The following is a 25,406-nucleotide window of genomic DNA, read 5'->3' on the forward strand; positions in this document are numbered from 1 at the left end:
ATCAGGACAACCCAAGTTGTTATTAGCGCTCAGTTCAGAAGCCTGCATCTCTGATAGTATGGGGTTTCATGAGTGCGTGTGGCATGGGCAGCTTACACATTTGGAAAGGCACCATCAGTGCTGAAAGGTTTATCCAAGTTCTAGAACAACATGCTCCCATCCAGATTTCGTCTCTTTCAGGGAAGACCTTGCATTTTCCAACGTGATAATGCCAGACCACATACTGCATCAGTTACAACATCATGGCTGCGTAAAAGAAGAATCCGGGTACTGAAATGGTCAGACTACAGTCCAGATCTTTCACCCATAGAAAACATTTGGTGCATCATAAAGAGGAAGATTTGACAAAGAAGACCTAAGACAGTTGAGCAACTAAAAGCCTGTATTAGACAAGAATGGGACAATATTCCTGTTCCTAAACTTGAGCAACTTGTCTCCTCAGTCCCCAGACATTTGCAGACTGTTATAAAAAGAAGAGGGGATGCCACACAGTGGTAAACATGGCCTTGTCCCAACTTTTTTGAGATGTATTGATGCCATGAAATTTAAAATCAACTTATTTTTCCCATAAAATAATACATTTTCTCAGTTTAAACATTTGAGATGTCATCTGTGTTGTATTCTGAATAAAATATTAAAATTTGAAACTTCCACATCATTACATTCTGTTTTTATTCACAGTCTGAACAGTGTACCAACTTTTTTGGAATCGGGTTTGTATTTCTTGACTATGAAAAATGCAACTGCAATGGAAAAATGTAGAATATCCAACAATATATTGCATACTTCACACCTAATTTGTCAAATAGGATATTTAAGAAAAATGCTGTTTTGGAACTATAGATGGTTTATGACACTGATTTATTTATTATTATTTTTTTTGTGAGTTTTATATTGATTGTTTAATGAAGGTAATGAGTCATCAGCACCACTGAAGACAGAGCTGGCTGTGCTCTATAAATAGAAAGGACTGACCTGGCCTCAAGGGCTAATCTTGCTTTAAAAGGCTGAGCAGGGGCATCTTCAGATGGCCGGTCGTACCTGCAGCCTTCAGTTTGTGAATTGCACTCCATTCTTGAAGGAGCTGTAAGCCAATTTCCTTTATTACTACAGCGTGATGGATTATGTGTTGTGAGATATCACGCCTGTCTTTGTGACTGGCTCCATAAAGTGCAATTAATAAATAAAACATAAAAGAGTCAGTTGAGCAGCCTGTTATTTTTTAGCTAATCAGAAAGGTCTTTGTCAATTCTGTGACACTGGGTTTGCAGGCCTGACTTTGAAGGATTGAAAACCAGTGACAACAAAAGTTAGTAAAAGTTATATATTTTTTTCTTCTAAGAATATATAGGTTTCAACTGTGTTTCAGTAAGAATAAGTTAGTCGGAGCTCATATTTTCTCCCTCTGCCATGATTTCAAAAAGGCCTTCTCCAGGAAGTAGACATAACAACAGGATTCTGTTTGCTCACTTTGTTGTGCAAGCAGTTTTAGGCGGCACATTGATAATGCACTGCATGTCATTATGTATCACTTTATTATACATTTACATACACAAACATGCACAAATATAGTTTTGTTTATAAAGCCTTTTAGATCAGTGGTTCTTAACCAGATATTTATGACAAAGATTCCTTTTTAATAACACTTTACAAAAACTGGAAGTAGGCCTATTTAGGGTGACCACCTGTTCAATTTTAGGAAGGACAGTCGGTTTTGAAGTATCATGCCCGCCTACTGCTGCAGTGGGATGCTCATTTGTCCACCTATATTTTATATAACAAACGGATAAATGAATTTTTTAATTATGTACATTTTTGATATAATATTGTCAATACTGGCTGTTTTTGTGCAATTCTGCCAATGAAAATAGTTCCAAACTGACTCACAGCAGTTGTGTTTCATTGCTGAATGATTCAACAAATTTGGGGAGGACAGGTCACTTGAGGAACTTCATTATTGATGCATATTGCTTTTATTTTATGGTTTTTATCCTGGGTTCACTGAATCCTGCATTCTTTGGCAACCCAAATTCCACTTTCATATCTCAATTTTATGTATTTTCTCAGCATTGTATTTAGTTTGATTCTTATTGTACTGTATCTGAATAAGAATTTATTAATTGAAATACTTTGAAGTCCAAACTAGCTTTTTCCTTGAAGGTTTGACCGCTTTTTGAGAACCACTGTTTTAGGCAGTTTTAGTGTTTAGTGCTTTCTGTGCTCTTTACAACTGGCAGAACACAAGACAAACGCTGATATTCTTTATAAAACAGTAAAAACCACTAAAAGTTAATTTATTATGTTCAAGAAAAAAAAAAAGGGCAAAGGACTGTGTTTAAGTTGCTGGTGGAATAAACTCTTTGCCCTGCATATGTATTGCTGCCAAAAGCCAATTAGCACAGTTAAATCAGTCTTGAGAAATGAAGAGGTCGTTCAGGGCATTTACAGGTGTCCCCTGCCAGCTGAAGTTGCAGTATAAAGGCCTCTGTACAGAACACCTGCACTAAGTGGAGCATCCTTGAGCACACAGCGCGGTGTTAGGATGGAGTGTGTTTTAATGCGTGTAATTGTGTGTAACTCCTGCTGTGTGGTGATGTGCCTGTGGGGGCTAGAAGTACACTGTCGGTCTGTAATAGCCCTGAGGTTTAAAGATTCGGATGCTGTAAAGTATCTTCAGCTATGCAGTCAAGCAGCAAATGTAAGAAATGCTGCGTATGAAAATGCAATATTTGCTCATGCAATGATGTGTAGTTTGCTTAAACCAAAATCAGTGCGCTTATTATTTTCCAAAGGTAACACGTGCCTATTTAGGGATAAATGCAAGCTTTTATTAACCTCAGGAATTGTAAATAAAAGTGCATAAACATATTATTTCAGCAAAATTTGATTACAAAACACAGTAGCCAGATAAAGGTAATTGCAACTTTAAATCTCATTAACTTTATTTTTTTACAATTATGACACAATTCTGAATCTTCCTATTTGCAACTTTATATTTGACAATATGTCATTACCATTTCAACTTTATATATTACAAATACTACTTTATTTCCAGTATCAGACACTGTGACTGTATATTTATTATTATACATACTTTGTCACAATTACTTTTTTGTTTGTTTATCTGATGTAGACACAGACTTCAGTGACACTTGCTCTTTGTCTTTTTATTATTTTATTTTATTTTTTTACACTATACACACACACACACAAAAAATAAGATTCCAAAAGGTGGTTTTTGGAGTTATGCCATAAAAGAACCATTTTTTGTTTCCCAAACCCTTTAGTTTATACTTCTAAACAGAACCATTTTTTTTCCGCAGTGTAAAGAACTTTTTAATAATGTAAAGAAACTTTTTCCACTCTAAAGAGCATTTTATGCAATGGAAAGGTCCTATGGTTCCTCTTGGAACCATCAATGCCAATACTGCACCTTATTGTATACAATAAAGGGTTAAATTCAAACTTGGATTACAATGCATCCAGTTTGCTGCCTCAATACAATTCAGAAGAATTTCAAAGGCCTTCTCAATTCAGTTGGGAATGCTGCACACCAATGAGTGATGGTGTTCTGGCAGATGAGATAAAGGCCCGGAAAGAACTCCACCCGCTGTGTCTGTCACTGGTCTATACGTGTTATCTTACAGGTGCACTGCTGCTTCCATTCATATTGGACGTAATCCATCAGACAGAAGAGAGCTGATTAATTCGGTCATTTTGACATAATCTCTCTCTCTCTCTCTCTCTCTCTCTCTCTCTCTCTCTCAGTGTCTAACAGAGAGGGAAAGAGTGAGACACATTGGATGGATAAGCAGACATTTATTCTCATACACTCTTCTGTCACATTTCTATCTGCAACTGAATGTAATAAGCCTCTTATTAAGAAACCACAACTAGATCCTAGTGAACTGGCAAATTATAGGCCCATTTCAATTTTCCATTTATGTCTAAAATTTTAGAAAAAGTTGTGTTTGCTCAATTGTGCTCCTTCCTGCAAAAAAAAAAAAAAAAAAAAATTCTGTATGAAAAATTTCAGTCAGGTTTCAGGCCCCACCATAGCACTGAAACTGCACTTGTTAAAATTGCAAATGACTTGCTTCTTGCGTCAGATCAAGGCTGCATCTCATTGCTAGTTTTACTTGATCTTAGTGCTGCGCTTGACACCAAGATCATGACATACGCATAGATTGATTACAAAACTATACAGGTAGTGAAGGACAGGCTTTAAGATGGTTTAGATCCTTTCTGTCAGATCGCTACAACTTTGTTTATTTAAATGGGGAGTCATCTGATTTATCACCAGTAAAATATGGAGTACCACAAGGATCTGTCCTAGGTCCTCTGCTATTTTCAATATTCATGTTGCCCCTTGATAATATTATTAGAAAATACAGGATTAGTTTCCACTGTTATGCTGATGATACGCAGCTATATATCTCAACGAGACCAGACAAACTTCAAAATTATCTAAGCTAACAGAGTGTGTTAAAAATGTAAAAGATTGGATGAACAATAATTTACTCCTATTAAATTCGGATAATACAGAGATATTATTAATTGGACCGAAAAACAGTACACAGAATCTTGTAGACTACAGTTTGCAACTAGGCGGATGTACTGTTACTTCCTCTACAGTCAAAAAACTGTCACAAAACGCTGGACTTTTGGTATTACCTAGTATAGCAAAGTCCACTAAATGAGGAAGAGCATTTCACATTTGGCTCCCAAACTCAGGAATAGCCTTCCTGATAATGTTCGGGGTTCAGATACACTCTCTCTGTTTAAATCTAGATTAAAGACACATCTCTTAGGCCAAGCATTCGAATATTGCATCTCATAATTTTGAACTGCACTGCAGTTATATCTGATCAATTGCACATTATTATTCTTTAACTAGGGTTAAACTAATTAATTTTACTTGGTTGTAACAGCAGCTACACTAATTATGTATCTGTTTGTTTCTATGTTTTGACATCCCGTGGTAACTAGGATTTACACAAGCTTCAGTCTGGATCCAGAACACCTGAGAAGAGATGATGCTGACCCTCAGAGGACCTTTTCCATTTCTTTTTAGTTCACCAAAGGATTTGTCTGAAAATCTTCAAAGCTCTCCCTCATTGTCTATGATTTAACGTTAAGGGATTAGGTGAGGTTAACTAGATTTCAGGGAATTAGAGTGTTTAAAGGGTTTCTGGTTTTTACATCAGGACAGATACTGTGAAATCTAGAGCAGAGACACTGTGACTTCCCATAACAACAACAAAAAAAGAAATACATACCCGTTAATTGAATAAAAAAAAATAAAAAAATAAATGATAACAATTGCCTTAATTTTAGCACACAACTTATTCACCTGTAGATAATCATTTAGAGAAATCATTTTTCTGTAATCATCATGTGTTTAACATAATTTTGTTTTCCTTTTACTTATTAAATATTGTTATAATGATTTAAATAAATTAATTAAGCATTGCTGGTATAATATATAATTTATATCTTACTACATCTCGCGAGAGGTTAGGAGTGATTGAGAGTTTTTAAGTTTTTAAGTTCATGTGAGAATGTTAAAGGGATACTCCACCCCAAAATGAACATTTTGTCATTAATCACTTACCCCATGACGTTCCAAACCTGTGAAAGCTTAGCTTCCTTTCAGTTGGTCACGTTCGACGTTACGGATGGTTATCTCGCCCGAGAGCCCAGTCACCTTCGAGTGGTACAAAACGAGCCAATGGTACACAAAGTACCTTGGTCTGCGGAATTTGCATCGCGAGCTCCGCCCCACAGAGCGGGTATATAAGGAGCAAGGCATGACCATCTCGGCGTTGAGATCGAAACTCGATTACCTTAAAATGTATAGAGTCCCCTCTGCCACACCCCATTCTAGCTCTTCTCGTAAGAGGGCTACTTCGGCTGGTGGCCAGGGTGATCTGAGGGTTACTGAGTGGGCTTCCCCGACGAGCGAACCTCCTCGGGCCACACCCCCCTCACATGCGCGGCAGCCGGTTGAGTTTCCGGATGAGTTTGCTGGACCCTCTCAGGCTCCTGACATCTCATTCGGGGCTCGCGAAGAGGACTGTATGTCGATCCCCGGATCACAAGGCGGGCTTGAGTCCTAGGGAGATGAGGGTTCGGCTGCGTTGCCTCCCTCGGGAGTACCAGCGTTGTCTGAGTCCGATCCCGAGCTGACGGCCGTGCCTTCCCGGGCAGCGGAGAGCATCGGGATTGAGTGGAATCCTCCGCCCTGTCCCGAGTGCTTGAGGCTGGATGATTGGTTCCTGGGGGTTGCTCATGCGGATCGCCAGCACCCCCCTCTGGTTCCTTTCTTCCCGGAAGTGCACCAGGAAGAAACTAGTTCATGGAAGGCACCTTTAACTGCCCAAAACCGTTCTGGTACTTCCTCCGAGATGGCCGCAGAAGGGCCAAGCGGTGTTCCTGAGACGGGCGACCCGGAGTTGGACACTCTTTGCTACTTGGAGTCAGACGAGTGCCCACACTCCACCCCCGCTAAGGGACGCTATGCCTCCCATGCTGGGGCTGTCTGCTCCACCACACTGCCCCAATGTGGGTATGTCTGTAGTCCCCGGGGTGTCCACGCGATGATGGTGGGCAAAGATGCCCCTGTCCTGCGCGCGGAGGTCGCGACCCTGCTGGCAAAGGGTGCGATAGAGCCTGTCCCTCCAGCCGACATGAAGTCCGGCTTTTACAGCCCTTACTTCATAGTACCCAAGAAGACAGGTGGGTTACGGCCAATCCTGGGCTTGCATGCCTTGAACTGAGCTCTGCATGGACTCCCGTTCAAGATGCTTGCACCCAAGCATATTTTCGAATGCATTCGTCCGATGGATTGGTTTGCAGCGATTGACCTGAAGGACGCGTACTATCATGTCTCAATTCTTCCTCGACACAGACCGTTTCTTCGGTTTGCTTTTGAGGGGCAGGCATATCAGTACAAGGTTCTCCCATTCGGGTTGGCCCTTTACGAAGGTCGTGGAGGGAGCCCTGGCTCCTCTCAGGGAACAAGATGTCCGTATCCTCAACTACCTCGACGACTGGCTGATCCTAGCTCACTCTCAAGAGCGGTTGTGCGAGCACAGGGATCTGGTGCTCAGACACCTCGCCCGACTGGGTCTTCAGGTCAACTGGGAAAAGAGCAAGCTCTCCCCTGTGCAGAGGATCTCTTTTCTCGGTATGGAAATAGACTTGGTCGCCATGTTCACGCAGCTTACGACCGAGCACGTGCAGTCATTGCTGAATTGCCTGAGACAATTCGAGGACAAGAGAGCGGTTCCACTGAAACTGTTCCTGGGGCATATGGCGTCCGTGGCAGCGTGGCAGCGGCACCGCTTGGGCTACTCCATATGAGACCGCTTCAGCACTGGCTTCACGACCGTGTCCCGAAATGGGCATGGCAACAGGGCACCCTCCGAGTGACTATCACTCCGGCCTGCTGCCGATACTTCACCCCGTGGTTGGACCCCTTGTTTCTACAGGCCGGCATGCCCCTAGAACCGGTGTCCAGACATGTTGTTGTGTCAACAGATTCCTCTGTCACGGGCTGGGGTGCCATGTGCAATGGGCATTCTGCATCAGGCTCCTGGACAGGACCCCGACTTCAGTGGCATGTCAATTACCTCGAGTTGCTAGTAGTACGCCTTGCTCTGCACCGCTTCAGGGCCCTGCTGAAGGACAAGCACGTTCTGGTCCATACGGACAACACTGCGACCGTAGCATACATCAACTGTCAAGGTGGTCTACGCTCCCGCCGCATGTCGCAACTCGCTCGCCATATCCTCCTGTGGAGTCACAAGCATCTGAGGTCGCTTCATGCCATTCACATTCCGGGCTGGCTCAATCATGTAGCCGATGGCAGCAGTCTCGTCCCGGGGGATGGAGACTCCACCCCCAGTCGGTTCAGCTGATTTGGGAACACTTTGGAGACACTCAGGTAGACCTGTTTGCCTCTCCAGAAAATTCCCACTGCCATTTGTTTTACTCCCTGACCGAGGGCACCCTCGGCACGGACACCCTGGCACACAGCTGGGCCTGCGTAAGTATGCGTTTCCCCCAGTGAGCCTTCTTGCTAATACGTTGTGCAAGATTAGGGAGGACGAGGAGCAGGTCCTCATGGTTGCGCCTTTTTGGCCCTGCCGGACCTGGTTCCCCGAACTTGTACTCCTCGCGACATCCCGATCTGTGGAACCTACATGTGTGGACGGGTCACGGAAGGTTTAGGTACCTTGCCACCACAGGTGGTAGCTACCTTCACTTCAGCTAGAGCCATGTCCACCAGACATGCCTATGCTTTGAAGTGGAACCTCTTCATCACTTGGTGTTCTTCATGGCGTGAGGACCCCTGGAAATGCCCGATTGGGTCAGTGCTTTCCTTTCTTCAGGAGGGGTTGGAATGAAGGTCTCCTTCCACCCTCAAGGACTATCTGGCCGCCATTTGGCTCACCATGACCCTGTTGAAGGTAAGTCTCTTGGGAGGCACGATCTGATCATCAGGTTCCTGAGAGGAGCAAGGAGGCTCAATCCACCTCGCCCTCAGCAAGTCCCCTCTTGGAACCTCGCAGTGGTTCTATCAGCACTGCAGAGAGCTCCCTTCGAACCCTTGCTCTCAGTAGAGCTAAAGTTTTTATCTTTGAAAACTGCGCTCCTGACGGCTTTGGCTTTGGTGAAGAGGGTCGGGGACCTGCAGGCATTTTCAGTTGACGAAGCGTGCCTGGAATTCGGGCTGGCTAGCTCTCACGTTATCTTGAGACCCCGGCCTGGGTATGTGCCCAAAGTTCCCACCGCTCATTTTAGGGATCAGGTGGTGAACTTGCAAGTGCTGCCCCTGGAGGAGGCAGACCCAGCCCTGGCGCTGCTCTGTCCAGTATATGCACTCCGCACCTACGTGGACAGAACTCGGTGCATTAGGACCTCAGACCAGCTCTTTGTCTGTTACGGAGGCCAGCAGAAGGGAAAGGCTGTCTCCAAGCAGAGGTTATCCCTCTGGATAGTGGATGCTAATGTCCTGGGTTATCAGGCTCAAGACCTGCCATGCCCCCTAGGGGTGAGAGCTCACTCAACTAGGAGCTCCTGGGCTCTGGCACATGGTGCCTCGCTAGCAGATGTCTGTAGAGCTGCGGGCTGGGCGACATCTAACACATTCGCAATATTTTATAATCTCTGTGTAGAGCCCGTGTCCTCCCGGGTACTCGCCCCTTCGGGCCAGTAAGGACCTGCTCGGTGTCAATCCGCTTGCTGCGCCATTCCACTCCGCGGACTGGATGCATGCGTTATTCCCCCCAGGTGAGTTCCTCAGTCAGAACCCTGGGTTCCTCCAGCACTGTTGATGTCCAATACTTGCGTACATGCCCTTTGGTCAGCCATGTGTGGGACTAGGTGCCTCCATGTGTAGTGATTCCCCTTTCTGGGTAATCCCACATGTGTATGTCCACAGAAAGTCTTTCCGCAGCATGTGCCTTTCCCTTGGCAGGCTCCTTGCCAGCTCTGTCGTTGAAACTTCCACCCTGCGGGCTGGGTACCTCAGAGTTCTTATGTATCACCACCTTGGTAGATACCTGCCTTCTGTAAGTTCTCCCACGGGCAGGCAGCCTGCTAGCATATGTCCAGCTGGAATATGCTACCCAGTGTATTCTGTATGAGTTATACGCCCTCACTCGTGCTGGCCTCACGACAGGGTGCTATCACTCACATGGGTCGCTGGAAGACAGCCATGTGGCATTTTGTAAGGGACCCCATTCGTAACGTCGAACGTGACCTGAAGGAGGGAACTGAGACGTTACGTCCCCTTGCCACATCGCTGTTCTGCTGAACGGCCGGGTCACTGGCTCGGCTGGTCAGTGAAGACTTGAATGCGAGTTGCTCGCCTTGCTCCTTATATACCCGCTCTGCGATGCAAATTCCGCAGACCAAGGTACTCTGTGTACCATTGGCTCGTTTTGTACCACTCGAAGGTGATTGGGCTCTCGGGCATGATCCCATTCGTAACGTCTCCGTTCCCTCCTTCAGGGAACGAGGGTTACATACGTAACCAAGACGTTCATCTTCAAAACACAATTGAACATATTTTGAATGAAAACCTTGAGGCTTGAGACTGTCCAATAGACTGCCAAGTAAGTTACACTGTCAAAGTCCAGAAAAGTATGAAAGATGTCGTCAGAATAGTCCATCAGTGGTTTAACAGTAACGTTATGAAGTGACAAGAATTCTGTTTGTAAGCGAAGAAAACAAAAATAATGACTTCATTCAACAATTCCTTTGTCAACAGTCTCTGTGTTTCTCCACATCACTCAAACTGCCTATGCTCTACTGTGTTAGTAGCACCACAAGGATGTGCTGTTTTCTTTCAAATCAAAGCATAAATACACATAGAAACAGCACATCATTGTGGCGCGGCAGTCACAGAAGAGTGCAGGCAGTTTGAGTGATGTGGAGAGACCATATACTGTATAAATACAGGAAAAGACACAGAGGACACTGCTGACAAAGTAACTGATGAATAAAGTTGTTGTTTTTTTTGTTTTATTCGCATACAAAAAGTATTCTCGTCACTTTACAGTATGGTTGAACCACTGTTGGCATATGGACTATTCTGATGATGCATTTCATACTTTTCTGGACAGTGTAACTTACTTGACAGTTTATGGGACATTCTTAAGGCTCCCGGTTTTCACCCTAAATATCTTAAATTGTGTTCCGAAGATGAACAAAGCTTTATGGGTTTGGAATAACATGGGGGTAAGTAATTAATGACAAAATTTTCATTTTGAGTTGGAGTATCCCTTTAATTTGACTGTGAGCTAGTTTAAAATCAATTGTAATATTTTATTTTAAAAAAATATATATTTTATAAACATTACATTTTATTTTGATGGTCCACTTTATCTACTGTGCAACTAAATGTCAACTAACTCTCATTAGAGTATTAGTAGACTTAGGTTAAGGTTAGGATTGGTAGAATAAGTTGACGTTCTTGCAAAGTTGTTAACTGGAACCATCAAAATAAAGTGTTAGCAGTTATTTAGCAGACATACTACTAATCATCCAATGACTGCTATAATTGACATGTAGTTGCAAAGTTACTTATCAACAGTTGTCTAAAAGGTACCTTTAAAATCCATACTGATAATACTAATTCAAACAAATGTTTACACATTCATCTAATGTGATGAAAATGTGATGAAAATGTATGGCTGTTTGAGAAAAAAATATTATTATTTATAAGTGGTCTTAAGTAAAGTGGAGTTACTTTACTTAAAGCAGATAAATAACACTTAAAAATAATAAGACCATATTATAAAGCCTTTTGGATATTTCCATTAAGCCTTTGTATTTGTCAATTTACAGTAAAAACCCTTATAAGATGTTCTGTTGTGCAGAAAAGATATGGGACATATAATAAGTGGATGCAACATATTTATTTTGTGTTAAAAATCATCATAAGTATTATGATAAATTAAAACGGTTCTTATGAATATTTACGATATGATACACATACGTTTTTTTAAATAATATGTTATTCATTCATTATAATGCCTTAATAATACTCTTATAATGTATTATAAATACAGGCTTAATATAAAGTGTTACCATATATTCTATTGCATTATTATCTTAACATGCCAATGCCCTACTGAATACTGTAAGTATGCTACATTGCATTGCACTTCCTTATAAGACAGCATCCTAAGTGGACAGTAGATAGCTCACTAGGTATTGGAACAGACCTCTGTCCACCGAGGTGTTCCACATAACTTCAAATGGTCCCTCTTCTTCAGAGAGTAAAGCACAAGTACTGTCAAGAGAAACAGACACAGCTTCAGATCCACACACACACACACATCTCTCTCTTCATCACTCTTTCAGCCTGAAGGACAGCTGTGACTCAGCCCTGACTGTCCAGCAGCAAACCACTCTCATGGAAACATTCAGAGCTCTTTTCACATACATGTATGAATGAAAGACAGAATGGTTTCCAGGCAGTGATCTGTGGCCATTATGCTTGTGCCTGGAACTCTTCAAGACATTTGGCTTAGAAGCCAGGTGACATCTGTCTGTCTTTATTCAACAGAAGGCGGCCAGTCTGATGCTAATGTGGAGATAATGGTTATGCTTTTATTCATATTCACCAAAAATGAAGAGATATTGTGAGTGTGTGTGTGTGTGTGTACAGACACACACAAATGTTAAATGTTATTTATTTTTTTGTAAACCATATCATTATTATTATAAATAAACTAGTACAGTGTGTCCACGATTTTTCTAAAATAAGTGAATGAATTAGTAATTTGGGTGAACAAATTCTTAGTTTGTAGCCATAAAATCTTTTATTTATTCATTTATTTATTTAAATCTAAATTCTTCCTAAGACACAGAACTTCACTAATAGTCTGAAAGCTGAACTGAAACAGTCTTACAAATTGATTGCAGTTCTATTAGTGAACAGAAAAGGTCAGATGCATGTGAAACCATTCTTGTAACACTCCACTCAAAACTGATTTCAATACAGTTTGGTGTTAGACTCAAAACGCATCTTTTTACCTGTGCATTTATTGAATGAGCACTGTGCAATGTCCGAACTGATTGCACTATATTTTCACTGTTTTATTATTATTATTTTTTTTATGTAAAATCATTTTCTGTTTTTAAATATTTTAATCATTTAAAAAGTTTTAAAATTGCTTGTTTTATTTTTATTTTTTATTTTTCTTCATGATTATTTTACTTTCTTTTATGTAAAGCACTTTGAATTACCATTGTGTACGAAATGTGCTATATAAATAAACTTGCCTTGCCTTGCACAGGTTCTTGCTCATCACATTCCCTAATACTGGCCACCAGCAGTCATAAACACCTTAATGGCCTTATTAAAAAAAAAAAAAAATTCTATAACACCGTTTGAAATTATGGTTGCTGTTATTTCTATCAAGACAGAGACAAATCGAAGGCCGCATGAACATCACAGTTCAGCAGGGAAAGATATGGAGCTTTCAACATAACAGAGATTCAAACACACCCAGAATTATGTAATTTTTATTTATTCAATTGACACTGCATTAAAAAAAAAAAAAAAAAAAAAAAAAAAAAGTTGATGTTGAAGTGAATGATAGAAGACATTTATCACATACTGTTAAAGTAACAGACCTCTGTACCAACAGAATAATAATAATAATAATGGAAATTACTTTCACCAGCATTATACATGCCTTTCCAGTATAAAAGTTGTGCATCAAATGCCCACATCTGAAATGGCTTTTTGTTAGGTATAAACACCAAATGGGCAAAATCAGCCTCTGATGAAATGATTATCTAAAAATGGTGTTTAACGGTTAAAAAGCCAGAAAAACACTGTTGATTTACCTGAACATTCTGTGCAAATGTGAACAACACATCTGTAAACATTGTGCTTTTTTGTTTTTGGCAGAATGCATGTGCTGCCCTCCAGCGGCAGAAGCTTAAATGTGCAACTGCTGCCATTAGGCCCAAAGCTCCAAACCTACCACAAATTTAACACATTAACACTGCAAATTAAGAGATGAATGGCAGACATAAAATCAATTGTATCAGATTAAATATATCAAAGGCAGAATATTACAGCTCTAGGTCTGTAATATAAAAAGAAGTGAATATCAGAGAATGGGTTGAAAACATGATGGGTCATAACTCATATTAGAATCAAAAGAAATAAAGACTTGCATTTTGCTTAATAATAAAGATACATTTTAACTTTATTTTAGGATCAGTAGGTTACTTTCATGGAAATTGAGCCATTAGCTTACTAAAAATATATATTTCTGATTTACTGGATGAACATAATAGTGCTATATTATGTACATTTTCAAGAATTGATACAGCATGGTAGTATTTGTTGCATTGCTTGTAATTTATACTGATTTAAAAAAAGAACAGTTTTTACTATAATAAAAATACTGTATCATTAAAAGAGAATCATTTAGAATAATGTGAATCGGGGGGAAAAGTCAAATGTCTACATGCACAGTGCCCATTTATGACTCTAAATGTCATAAAAGTAACATAAAAAAAATACAAATAAAAAATGTGGTAAATGTAATTAGGAAAAAAAAATGAGAAAAATGACAGCAGTTTGGTTCAGCAACAGTAAACTGTAAAACCTACAGAACCTGCAATAAAAAGTGACCCCAGTAGAATCCAGCAGGCTGTGACACCCTTAAATCTTCACTAGACTGTTCCAGCATCATCATTTAAAACAACAAAGGAATATGATGTGCAATTGCTTAAAAATATAGTGTAATCAGGAAAGTTTTCCACACTGTTTCCAGTGTTTCAAATACAGGATGAATCCTGGTCTGAACTCTCTTGCTCAGTGATTTCACACTCCTCCCACACGAGGTCTGGGGTTGCCCACCTCTATGATCTGCTGGGCACCGGAGGGTAATAGACCGGCACGGAGTGATCACACACACTGAGATCTGACTGGCTACTGACGAGCACTGCGGGGATGTCATTGCTCCAGATTTCTTTGCTTGACTTTTCGCAATCGATCAGCTGGAAATCCCTGTCGACGCAGAGCTCTATTTGGCCCAAAGTCTGAACCTGAGAAATACAGTAAGAAATGAGATTTCACCTTATCAAAACTGATGGCAAACTGTGGTCAGTGTGCATCGAACTGTTGCCCTGAGCAGATCAGACCCAGCGTATATCAACTCAAGTGAGCTGTAAAGTCAGTTTTCATAGCAACACATTTTTAAAACTTCATATAACTTTCTGTTAAAAAATGTTGGGCAAAATATTCTGTCTGTCTTCATTCATACCTTTCCTGAATGGACGCACTGAATCTTAGACTTCACTCCGAAAAAGCCGGTAATGGCTGTCTCCACCTGATCCAGCTACAAGAAACAGGAAATATAACACACTTACTCTCATGTGCCTATAAATCACAAGATTCTGGTTTAGACTTCTTCATCCCAAGAATAGAGAAGTTGGATAAACGCAACATAAGGTTGCAAGAAGTCAGGTCGTGTGTGTTGAAATGCTGATGTCTGTTGGGCAATAATAATGCAAGCTGTGGTTTAGGAAAATACTTAGAGGCATTTTATTAGATGGATGATGCATTTTGGGAAGTTTTTGAGCTGATCATTATTTAAATTATATTACTTATGTAATCACAAGTTGATTTGTGGAATCACTGACAGGAACAGACTGGACCATTACAGTAGACATATTCCAATACAACCCTAGCTGCTGTTTATATATATATAATGCAACTGTGTAATTAGAAATAGTAACTGCACAGACTAGCACTAAGGTCAAAGATCATAGTAAAATACTGGAATAATTTACAGAGGACCACAGTGTCTCTTAAATGATAAAGCAGCTACTTACTGTGTAGTACTCCTCAGAGGGGACGATGTTGTTGTTCTTTAAAACACTGAAAACACAACAGACTCATGAGGAAATCAACTAGGACTGGGTGGTATGATGCTATTTCTAACACATTTCTATGAGACAGCAGACATGTGTTATCCGGTAGTATTTATAGCATTGTTCCTATAACTGTGCAGCCATTATGGGCTGGACTGCTTTAACTTAGCTGCTGATGCATAACATGAGTAAACAAGTAGTAATGCGGAAATCCAAAATGGGACATGTCCTAGACTTGTTATCAAGGCATGTTGTAATTAATATGAATCGCTTGTTGTGTAACATTATATTTGGCACAGTAAAGGGATAGTTCAACCAAAAATGAAACCTCTGTTATCATATACTCAACCTCAAGTCGTTCCAAACCTGTATGAATTTCTTTCTTCTGCTGAACACAAATGAAGATAATTTGAAGAATGTTGGTAACCAAACAGTTGCTGGTAGCCAATGACTTCCATTAAATAGGGAGTAAATTCATACAGGTTTGATGAGTAAATGATGACAATTTTCATTTTTGAGTGAACTATCCATTTAATATACTGTAGAATTGAAATTGATGTGCATCACAGTTCTGCATATAAGTGCTATTAAAAAAGAAAAAAAAGAAGAAGCTTTAATCGAGGCTGCAATCAGATTTTTGAGTCCGAAATATCAGTTTTATAAAATTTGTCTTGTTTTGATTTCTTTTTTAACTGCAGTGTTACATAATGTCTGTATGTGATGAAATCATCTTTTGCTTTGCATCAGTCAACTTTACTTTAACACAACTCCCCAATGTCCGGTTTAAAATGACACTGAAAAACAAGACCTTACCTATTGAGGTCATACTTGAGGTTTAGCTCGAGAGCTTTGCTGAAGTATTTGTGTTGACTGTTCAGAGAATCAGCTTTCGCAGCACAGGTCCCATGCTTTGTCCATTCATATTGCCTGGGCACCCAACAAAAAGTCCATTATTTAGTTCAAACAATCGATCAAAAAAAAAAAAAAAAATACATTTGCAGGTTTTTGACATACCAAAATTTGGGGGAAGTAGGTGCCAGCAGATCTGGCCAGTATTTTTCCATTTCTGGGATTAAGTCCTGCAAGACATGCACATACAACCTGTCAAGCACATGTCCATCAAGTTAAAATACATGAGATCCAACAGGGCGAGCAAGGCAAGCAAACTACCTCGATCAAACTGACATTAAAATGCCAGGATGTATTGCACCTCATGCCAGTGTTGGGCCTGCAACAACAACAAACATTTTCTTCAAATACTTCTACTGTCATTAATTATAATCATCCTCACACTCACTGGCACTGTCATCCTTATCAGATGATTTTTAAGATCACGTGACAACCTCTAATATCATGCATTTAATAAACTCAGATGATGATCACAAATAGTACATATTAGATAATAAGTCCCTATTAATTTAATGCACCTCAAAACACGAAGGTGTTGTACTTTAACAAGCATTAAGAAGAACATTTGTCTCCATAAACATACCATAATCCATGCAGAGTCCAATAGCTTAAATTTGTTGTGCATTGTTCCACCTATAAATGAAAAACAACTTAATTTATCCCTCAATACCCAGTGGAGGAGCAATATATGGTGCACCTGCAATAATGGCAATAAAATAATGGAAAGTAAAGGCAATACAATACACTGCAAAATGTCTGTGGCCAATGTCGAGTTATGATGAGTTTCGTCCAATCTCCCCTAAAAAAAGCAGTCAGTTCAATATGTATGATTTCAGGGTGACAATTACTATCTGGCAAATATTTTGTACAAAACACAAAACCCAAAAAACTGCTTCACTGTTATGTGTCTATGTAGAAAACATGGTCATAGTATCAGAAGCATATTAAAACCATTACGACCATGCAAATGCCTGCATCTCATTAACTTAATTATTTTTGCTGTAATGCGCAACATTTTGTAATTTCTATTATTCTGAATAGCACTTTTCGTTATATTTAGATTTCTATTATTGTAATTTTACTGGTTTACAGTAAAGAATACTGTGACAATGTTTATTAGTGGGAGTATTATTTAAATGTCATGAATCATATAAAATCATTAAAAGCAGTACAATAAATAAAACCATTATATATATATATATATATATATATATATATATATATATATATATATATATATATATATATATATATATATAAGATAAGATAAATTATTTTTCTTTTTATTATTATTGTAATAATGTTGTGCCTTAAGCACATTTCACAACCAACAATCCTTACCCCAATCGCCCCCCTCCCCTCCCCTCCACCACCACCACCACTATCACTACCATTTAAACGTCTTGTATTGTATATACTGTTTACTCTTTAATAAGTGTATCTTGCTCAATAAACACCGGAAAACACAAACATATGAGGCTATGAACAATATTGATTGTCTGGCTGCTAATACGCCCCAACTTTAAAACGCATCAATATGTATAAATGCATTTGATGACATACCGAGGATGGGCTAAGGCTGTTGAACAGAAATATCCAGCACAAAGAATGACGCCAAGTGCAATGAATCTCATTCTTGCAGATGGTGCAAGTCTGTTCGTCTTAACGAGAACAAAAGCATAATTTATCAGCGTTCATAGTCGTACATTGTATACAAAAACATACATATATACAAAAAACTCTATAAGACAAAGTCACAAAAAATGACACAAAAACTGCGCCCAGAAGAAACATAATCAAAAGTGAGAAAGAAAAGAAAGAAAAAAAAAAAAAAAAAAAAAACTAAGTTAAGACGTCAGTTACCTGTTTAAGTCTGATATGCCCGTTCAATTTACATGCACTTTTCACGTCCTCTTAGTAACAGAGAGGGTCGGTTTTAAAGTTTTTACTCAGTTTGGGTGTATGTCTTACGGCAGGACAGCCCAGTCATATCTTTCCGAAACACTTTGAGATCGAGTCACTTCAGTGCCACTTCCTTATTCACACACTGCTGCCCTCTGTGCATTTTTCACACTGTTTACAGTGTGAGGTCAAAGCAGCGCGTGCGCGGTCAAGTCATGTGACAAGCAAACAATTTATGTCACGTGAAAGTGGATTATGCAGATTAAGCTGTCTATGGAAATTACGCAACCATGAACTTTTCTAATGTCAATGCTACAGTTCCTTTTGGTAAATGGTATATGAACGGGATTCTTCTGTTGCCACTCTTTGATTTAGGCTACTCAAAACTTTTTTTTTTTTGAGATCTAAATCAAATTTGTCATTAGACTTTAGTATTATTTGTTGCTGTACATCAAAGTATTTACATTAATTATTAATGCATCTTATTTTTATTTTATATTTTTATTGTGACTTCTTTCTTTCACCCCTCATTGTTTTATCTTGTTTGTTATGTATTTTGTGGTAATGTTTGATTTCTGTAAATCCATTAATAAACTATCCTCTCTTACTTTCTTTGTCTGTGTCTCCATTCATATCTGCAAGAACACCATTCATGAGACACAGCGAGTTTGCGCATTTTGAAAATCTACACCAATTAATTTGAATGTTGTGGGTTTAAAATAAAATAAAAACACAGAATAAAGCACTTGTTGTTATTTGTGTAATGCCATTTGGTGCCGCTACTCGCGGAAAAAATGGATGTTTGTTCTTAGAAGATCACTTAGCCTTGTATCAAGATCATACATTTTATCGCTTAAAACATTCAAAAATAAAAACAAAACTGTTGTTTAACAATGAAATAAATATATTAATTAATAAAAAAATGTTAAAAATGTAAAAAAAACAAAAAAAACAGCCATACTACATTTCGTTAATTTTCCACTAATTCAAACCAATTAATATGTATTTACGTTAACACATTATTTCAATATAACAATTTCCGTTCGACTCACCTTAAATTAAACTCTCACTCTCTGTCTCTCTTTTTTATTTTTATTTTTTAACTCTTTCAGTATCCCGCGTCGATTTAAAACGTCTGTCTGGTATCTTAATATCAGTGCAAAATGATGTGGGAAGAAAGTGTAAATGCTATATATAGTTTAATGCCTATCCATAAATGGGATGCGGGAGAGGCAACATTCCGCATGGGTAATATTTTGCTTTTCATCAGCTGGTCTCTCACTGGCGGGTAGAGGCTCATCTACCTCCGCGTCGCGCTCTTGTATTCTCCTGGGGTGAGTATGTCTGGCCCTTTATTTCCACATTTTTGAAATTATAATGCAGAGTTGTCCTTGTGGAAATACAAAATAGTCCAGGCTAAAGGGAACTTTAGAACATTGCCTTGGTTGGATGTTGATCTATCTCGAATGATGTTTGCCTGAGTGGGAGCTGCACTTGACTTTGAAGGCATTCACAAAAAGTTGCAATTTTAACCAGTTTCGGGGCATTGTGAATATGAATGAATGAATAACTGGGCAGACTTTGACATTGTTTGGTCTGTGGAAAATGTGTCTCTTAAAAGTGACCTGTTGGATGAAATGACCTTTGAAATATGTATCTCCCTCCCGTAATTCTTGATGCATTATGGAAAGTGATCAATTAATTTATTTTTACATGTTGTCTGTCAAATATGTTATTGAAAACTGTGCATAAGATATGCAAAGTGTATGTGAGGTATGTGGGCTTCATATGTGAATGAGATAATGCAATGCTGCATTTGAGTGCATGATTGTTTGTGTAAATATTTATCAAAAATAAATGGGGAATATGTTCATGCCCCTTTTGAATTGTAGTGTAGTTTGTCCATATTAGAAGAAAAACATTCATGAGAAGTTGGTAATCTTTCCATAGTCAAGTACATTTACACAATAATAGCTTGTCCTTGTTCTTGTACACTATACAGTAGAAATCGCCTTGGAATACTGTACCCATCTCCTTGGACTGTCCAATATCCCAACCCCCAACCTCTAATTTTAAACTGCCGTGAGGTTTGGCTTCCCTTTGGCCCAAAGCTCCAGAGCGCCCCTCCTCTTCATCTCCACCAACAGGCCCTAACACCTAAATCATATCAGTAGCAGGCCGTACTCTGCTCAGTTTACTACAAACTGTACCAAATAATGTCAAGCACTGAGATAGGAAATCGAGAACAGTAATAAGCATCTATCAATGAAAGCATTTTGTCTTGTTTTGTGTGCAAAGACGCTGCATGTTTTCGTTCCAGGTTTTATTCATAGGTTGCCAAATATGGCTGCAGTTGTTACCAGACACAAGCATTTCGGTCGAGAATACCTCAGTACCGAGTCTAACTATGTTGTTCGGGAATACTCCAGGTAAGCTGAAGATCTACAGCAGCTCAAATCAAGCAAGTTCAAGTTTAATGAATTGTTGCAGCTAATCATGATGTCCACGGCAATACTAAAACTACTTGTAATAAAACAGTAACATCATGTATAACATATAATAGCATTGCTGGAGCTCTGCTAATACACCCTTTTACCCACAGTAGATGTTCCCTTCTTGTCACTATACTTCCTCTGGGTAGTTGACATGAAATACTTTAGGAAGTTGACATGGCCTGCAGTGCGACACGCTATACTCCATGTAAAACTCTTTTCTAATTATGCATGCGGGTTATTTGAGATCATATTAGTGAGAGAGAGAGAGAGCACAGGTTACATTTATCACACTGCAGGACCATTTAAAATAAATTGAAAGTTAGCCAAAAGGGGATTCAAATGGTCAGTTTCAGGGCCAGAGGTTTAACTTGACTGATCATATATGATGCACAGGACAACAAATACTCAGATATTGCCTGGAAACATTTTGCTTTCAATAGTACATTTGGTCATTAAAATTGATAACTTGCCCTAAAATTATCAAAATTTGTATATTTTAATATATCAGAACAAAAGCTGATTTATTTTTTTAAACATTTTATGTTAGTGAAAAGAATTCCACACCAAAGCAACATTGTGATGGTGATAGTAATTGTTTGCCCTCTGAAGGGTCAAAAGGTCATTTTTATGTTTCTTTTTATTATCATAGGTTAAAACCTGTAATAGGTATTCATGTGAACTAAAGTTCTTTTTTAAACCTGTTTGTTTTACTTGTTTCTTTCCACTTAAGACCGCCCTAAAAGGTGTTGCTTGAAATGCATGAGTTATGATATGCTTTTGTATGTTTGAATGCATGTCAAAAATGAATAAACTGATTATTAACCTGATATAACATGAAGCGTTGATTAATTCTGTGTCATGTTTCTCTCATGCTGTTTGTTTAAAGTTATGCTTTGAGCCCAGTGGTATCATTTTATTATACACTCTTAGAAAAAAAAAAAAAAAAAAGTACAAAACTGTCAAAATCTACTAATATGTACACTTCAGCTACTAAAACACACACACACACACACGCACGCACGCACGCACACACACACACACACACACACACACACACACACACACACACACACATATATAGTAGTAATATGTATACTAATAATATATACCTTTTAACTTTTGTACCTTATAGGGTACCGCCCCATTGATAGTTTTATAGCTTTTTTAAGAGTGTATGAAAATGTGTTTTCAGCTCTGCGGCTGAACAGGTGAAATATCAGTACCGAACACAGAAGAGAATCCAAGGAGTGGTAAAGCTCTTTAAACAATTATTCCTTTCTTGACATGTTGCTGTTATAATACACACATTAGTCAACATGTACTTTAATATAGTTTAAAGATATTTGCTGTTGCCTGTAGTAGGCATCAAGGGTTAAATAGGACTGAAAAGGACAATGAATTGTTTGTCTCGTTTCATCAGGTGGAGAAGAAGATGCCTGAGAAACACATCCGTGAGGAGACCATGATCAGGGGCCCCAAGTTTGTGGTTAGACTGAGGTCCCACACAGTGTATGAAAACAGTGCTATTAAACTTTTCTGCACTGTGGAGGGATATCCCACCCCACAAGTCAAATGGTGAGGTTTCTTCAAGTCTAATCTCTTCTGCGGTCACACAACGTCACTTTGACATTGAAGTTGCAGGCTTGTTAATTGCATCAAACATTTCATAATACGTGTAACCATGTATAAAGAAACTCTGAGATGATTTATTGTTGTTACATGCCATATTCTACAGGTTCAAGGATGATGTCATCTTGGACATTTCTTCTGGAAAGTACTTTGTGGAGAGCAATGCAGGATTACATGCGCTCACCATCCTCCGGTAATTTAAACTTTTCTGTGTAATATTTCGACTTTTTCGTGATGCAATGACAGAATATGGTTTACTGATGATCTGATTGAACGGAATGAGAGACAAACTTGAATGAGTGACAAGACTCGGGTTGAGTGCTCATTACATGCTCACTTCCTAGTTATTAATTGGCCAGAAAGCAGAAAACTTTCAAAAACGAGACTTGCAAGTTGTTAAACTTTTGAAAAACTTTTGTCTAGCAGCAATCTCAAAAAAAAAGATGCAGTTCACCTAAAAAATAAACACATTTGCTTATAGATAATGTAACCTATTTTAGATCCAGTAAGATTTTACATTGAAACATATCTTGACCATTAGGTAAATAAAAAAATAAATAAAAAAAAGTAAATTCCCCCAACGTTTATAATGCACCTGAATGTTTAACAGATTTTTTATTTTATTTTTTGTGCAATTTTCAGAGGTTATTCTCTTTATTTTGTGCCTATTTTTATTTAAATAATTATTGTAATAAACTAGTTCAGATTAATCTACCATTTTATTTAAATCATCTAATTAACTCAAAGAAAGTACAACAAATACATAATAATGTGCAGATGATTGACAATTAAAATAAGGCAATTTTTTCTTTAACTCATCCTACTATTGTCATACATTTTAATGATTCCAAAACATTCTTCATGTTCTCAATGCTTTTTCTTAAACATTTTGCAATGCAGTTTGACCCCAAAAGGACAAGCTCTTGATCGGTTTCGTGAGATTCCCCCTCTAAAACATTATTAAATGTTACCAGCAAGTTAATTTCCACAAAAGGAAGTCATGTCAATGGGATTGCATGTGAACTTTTCCAATTTAGTCCAGGGCCAGTGGATGCGCCGCCCACGTCTTGAGCTCCTGTCAGCTGTTAATGTCAGAGTGCTGAGTTTGGTGTCATCTGACACTCCGGCGCCTTACAGAGAGATGACTTTCACTGCTGTCAACCCTGTCAGTCCCACAAAAACTCACCCGGGCCCTTATGTCACATTCCTGACGGCGTCTTGCATTCAGAGCCCAAACCTCACAGGTGAAGCTTGGCTCTCAGAATTTTTTTCTAAAATGGCCAAACCTTTCACTTTTTGACACACAGCCATTCTCTTCAAGACCACAGGGGCCAGGGGAGAAGGCTCTAATATAGCACGGTCACTCTGAAGGTCACATTACAGTCGTCTCATTTTCCTGTCCCTTGCATCTCGTGTTTGCCATTCAAGCCTCAGAGCCTCCCGTGTTGAACACGTTCTGAAAACAGGCGCTAGTCTACATTAGCATTTAGTTTGGTGCAATTATCCTCTTGACATTAGAGCATTAGTTAACTGGTAATTTATCCATCATGATGGAAAAGCACTCTATGTGCTTTCCAAATGTCAATTAGGAAATGACTGTGGCATATATCCAATGAAATAACAATCATAGTGATTATTTATTGACTGATTAATTATTGGAGTGGGTGAAGTGTATTGAATGAAGTTGTAGACACCTTTGAATGAGTAATGTATGTTTTTGTAGGTGTTCAACTGATGACACTGCAATGTACACGGCTGTAGCCTCAAACACACATGGACAGGTTTCTTCCCAGGCCTCCATCATTGTGAAGAGTAAGGCTTTTTCTCCTGTTTTCTGTAATCTAAGCATATCTAAGCAAGATACAGTTGCTGGAGAAATTAGCCAAATTCAGACGATGAATCTTTTCTTTACAAAATCATCTCTATGTTGACTTTTAGGATGCAAAGAGGAAAAAGAGTCCACTCCTTATTCCTGGATGCCTTACCAGTGTAAGTGTGAAGGGCTTTATTCATTAAAGAGTGAATAAATGATAATGTTTTACAAACAAGTCATGAACGATAATAACCGTTTTGGTATTTCTCAGATGCCATTTTACCCGAAATCAAGTATACAAAGATTAACATCACCTACACTGAGACGTTTGACGTGACCTTTGGAAAAGAAGGCGATAAGGTCACGTTGACCTGCAAGATGATCATTAACCCCAACCTGGCTAACCTTCAGCCTGAGGCGCTGTGGTACAGAGACGGTAGGAACTGGCCAAAAAAAGGCCAATACAAATAGTGTGTGACTGTAGTGAGGTTATTGTTAATAAAGCCACGGTCATGCTAGACTTTGAGAATGCGAAATTTCTAATTCTTGACCCTCAGCAGTTGATATGATGTCACGTTCTGCAGCGTTTTTTTTTTTTTAAATGTAAAGTTATTCAACACAAAACAAGTAAATCCAAAATGCTAAAACATACAATCTACTCCACTTTCTTGCAGTGCTGCGGTTTTAAATTTACATCCTTTTTATTCAGTCACGAGGCAATGCTGTGACGTTTCAGTCTTCTGTTCTGATGTGAACCCGTAGGTCAAAGTTCACCAAACTTGAACTTTGGAATGCAGCAAAATGTGAACTAACTTCGCATTCGCTTGTGTTTCCACTCACCCACATTTGCATGCATATTAACGGAAGTCAGTGGAACAAAAAGTGTATTTTGTGCACCGAAAATAATGTGAAAAAGAAGGACTGTTCTGAATCCCCTATTATCTATTAATTAGCAAACAGATGTCCCATCCCAAATGCATATCATTTGAGGAGCTAGTGTTTTATAATGGCTGCTCAAATAAACAGATTTCAGTTCCATTTTATACTGTTACTGACGCAGACATTATGCATTTTGCCTTTATGAAATTTTGTATATACCCAATTAGCCATTAGAGTAGTTTCAAATATATATGACACTGTCAAGAACTGTATCTCCCATTTAATGGCATGTACAGTATGTGTTCAAAAACATTCAAAAATGTTCATGGAAGTTCGCAAAAAGTGGATGCTTTCTTGTATTAAAA

General features: G+C 38.9%; 2 protein-coding genes across 2 annotated transcripts in view; one reads left to right on the forward strand and one right to left on the reverse strand.

Moving 5' to 3' along the window:
* Nucleotides 1-13,028: 13,028 nt before the first annotated feature.
* LOC128026678 (ribonuclease T2) lies at nucleotides 13,029-18,386 on the reverse strand. Its single transcript, XM_052613932.1, has 10 exons — nucleotides 18,187-18,386; nucleotides 17,887-17,984; nucleotides 17,068-17,122; nucleotides 16,907-16,956; nucleotides 16,585-16,642; nucleotides 16,429-16,493; nucleotides 16,228-16,341; nucleotides 15,376-15,421; nucleotides 14,805-14,879; nucleotides 13,029-14,586 (listed from the first exon to the last, which is right to left on the reverse strand). The coding sequence occupies exons 2-10, from the start codon at nucleotides 17,955-17,957 to the stop codon at nucleotides 14,401-14,403; spliced, it is 720 nt and encodes a 239-aa protein (XP_052469892.1). The 5' UTR covers nucleotides 17,958-17,984; nucleotides 18,187-18,386; the 3' UTR covers nucleotides 13,029-14,400.
* A 1,057-nt stretch (nucleotides 18,387-19,443) lies between these two features.
* LOC128026667 (myomesin-2) overlaps nucleotides 19,444-25,406 on the forward strand; it is a 50,271-nt gene continuing 44,308 nt past the window's right edge. Inside the window, exons 1-8 of the mRNA XM_052613916.1 lie at nucleotides 19,444-19,559; nucleotides 20,546-20,654; nucleotides 21,913-21,970; nucleotides 22,141-22,295; nucleotides 22,456-22,542; nucleotides 24,073-24,161; nucleotides 24,288-24,338; nucleotides 24,434-24,598. Coding sequence (XP_052469876.1) covers nucleotides 20,569-20,654; nucleotides 21,913-21,970; nucleotides 22,141-22,295; nucleotides 22,456-22,542; nucleotides 24,073-24,161; nucleotides 24,288-24,338; nucleotides 24,434-24,598 — 691 coding nt within the window. The 5' untranslated portion in view covers nucleotides 19,444-19,559; nucleotides 20,546-20,568. The remainder of the gene's footprint in view (nucleotides 19,560-20,545; nucleotides 20,655-21,912; nucleotides 21,971-22,140; nucleotides 22,296-22,455; nucleotides 22,543-24,072; nucleotides 24,162-24,287; nucleotides 24,339-24,433; nucleotides 24,599-25,406) is intronic.

Source organism: Carassius gibelio, chromosome A13 (assembly GCF_023724105.1).
Source record: "Carassius gibelio isolate Cgi1373 ecotype wild population from Czech Republic chromosome A13, carGib1.2-hapl.c, whole genome shotgun sequence".
In the NCBI taxonomy this organism is placed as follows: domain Eukaryota; kingdom Metazoa; phylum Chordata; class Actinopteri; order Cypriniformes; family Cyprinidae; genus Carassius; species Carassius gibelio.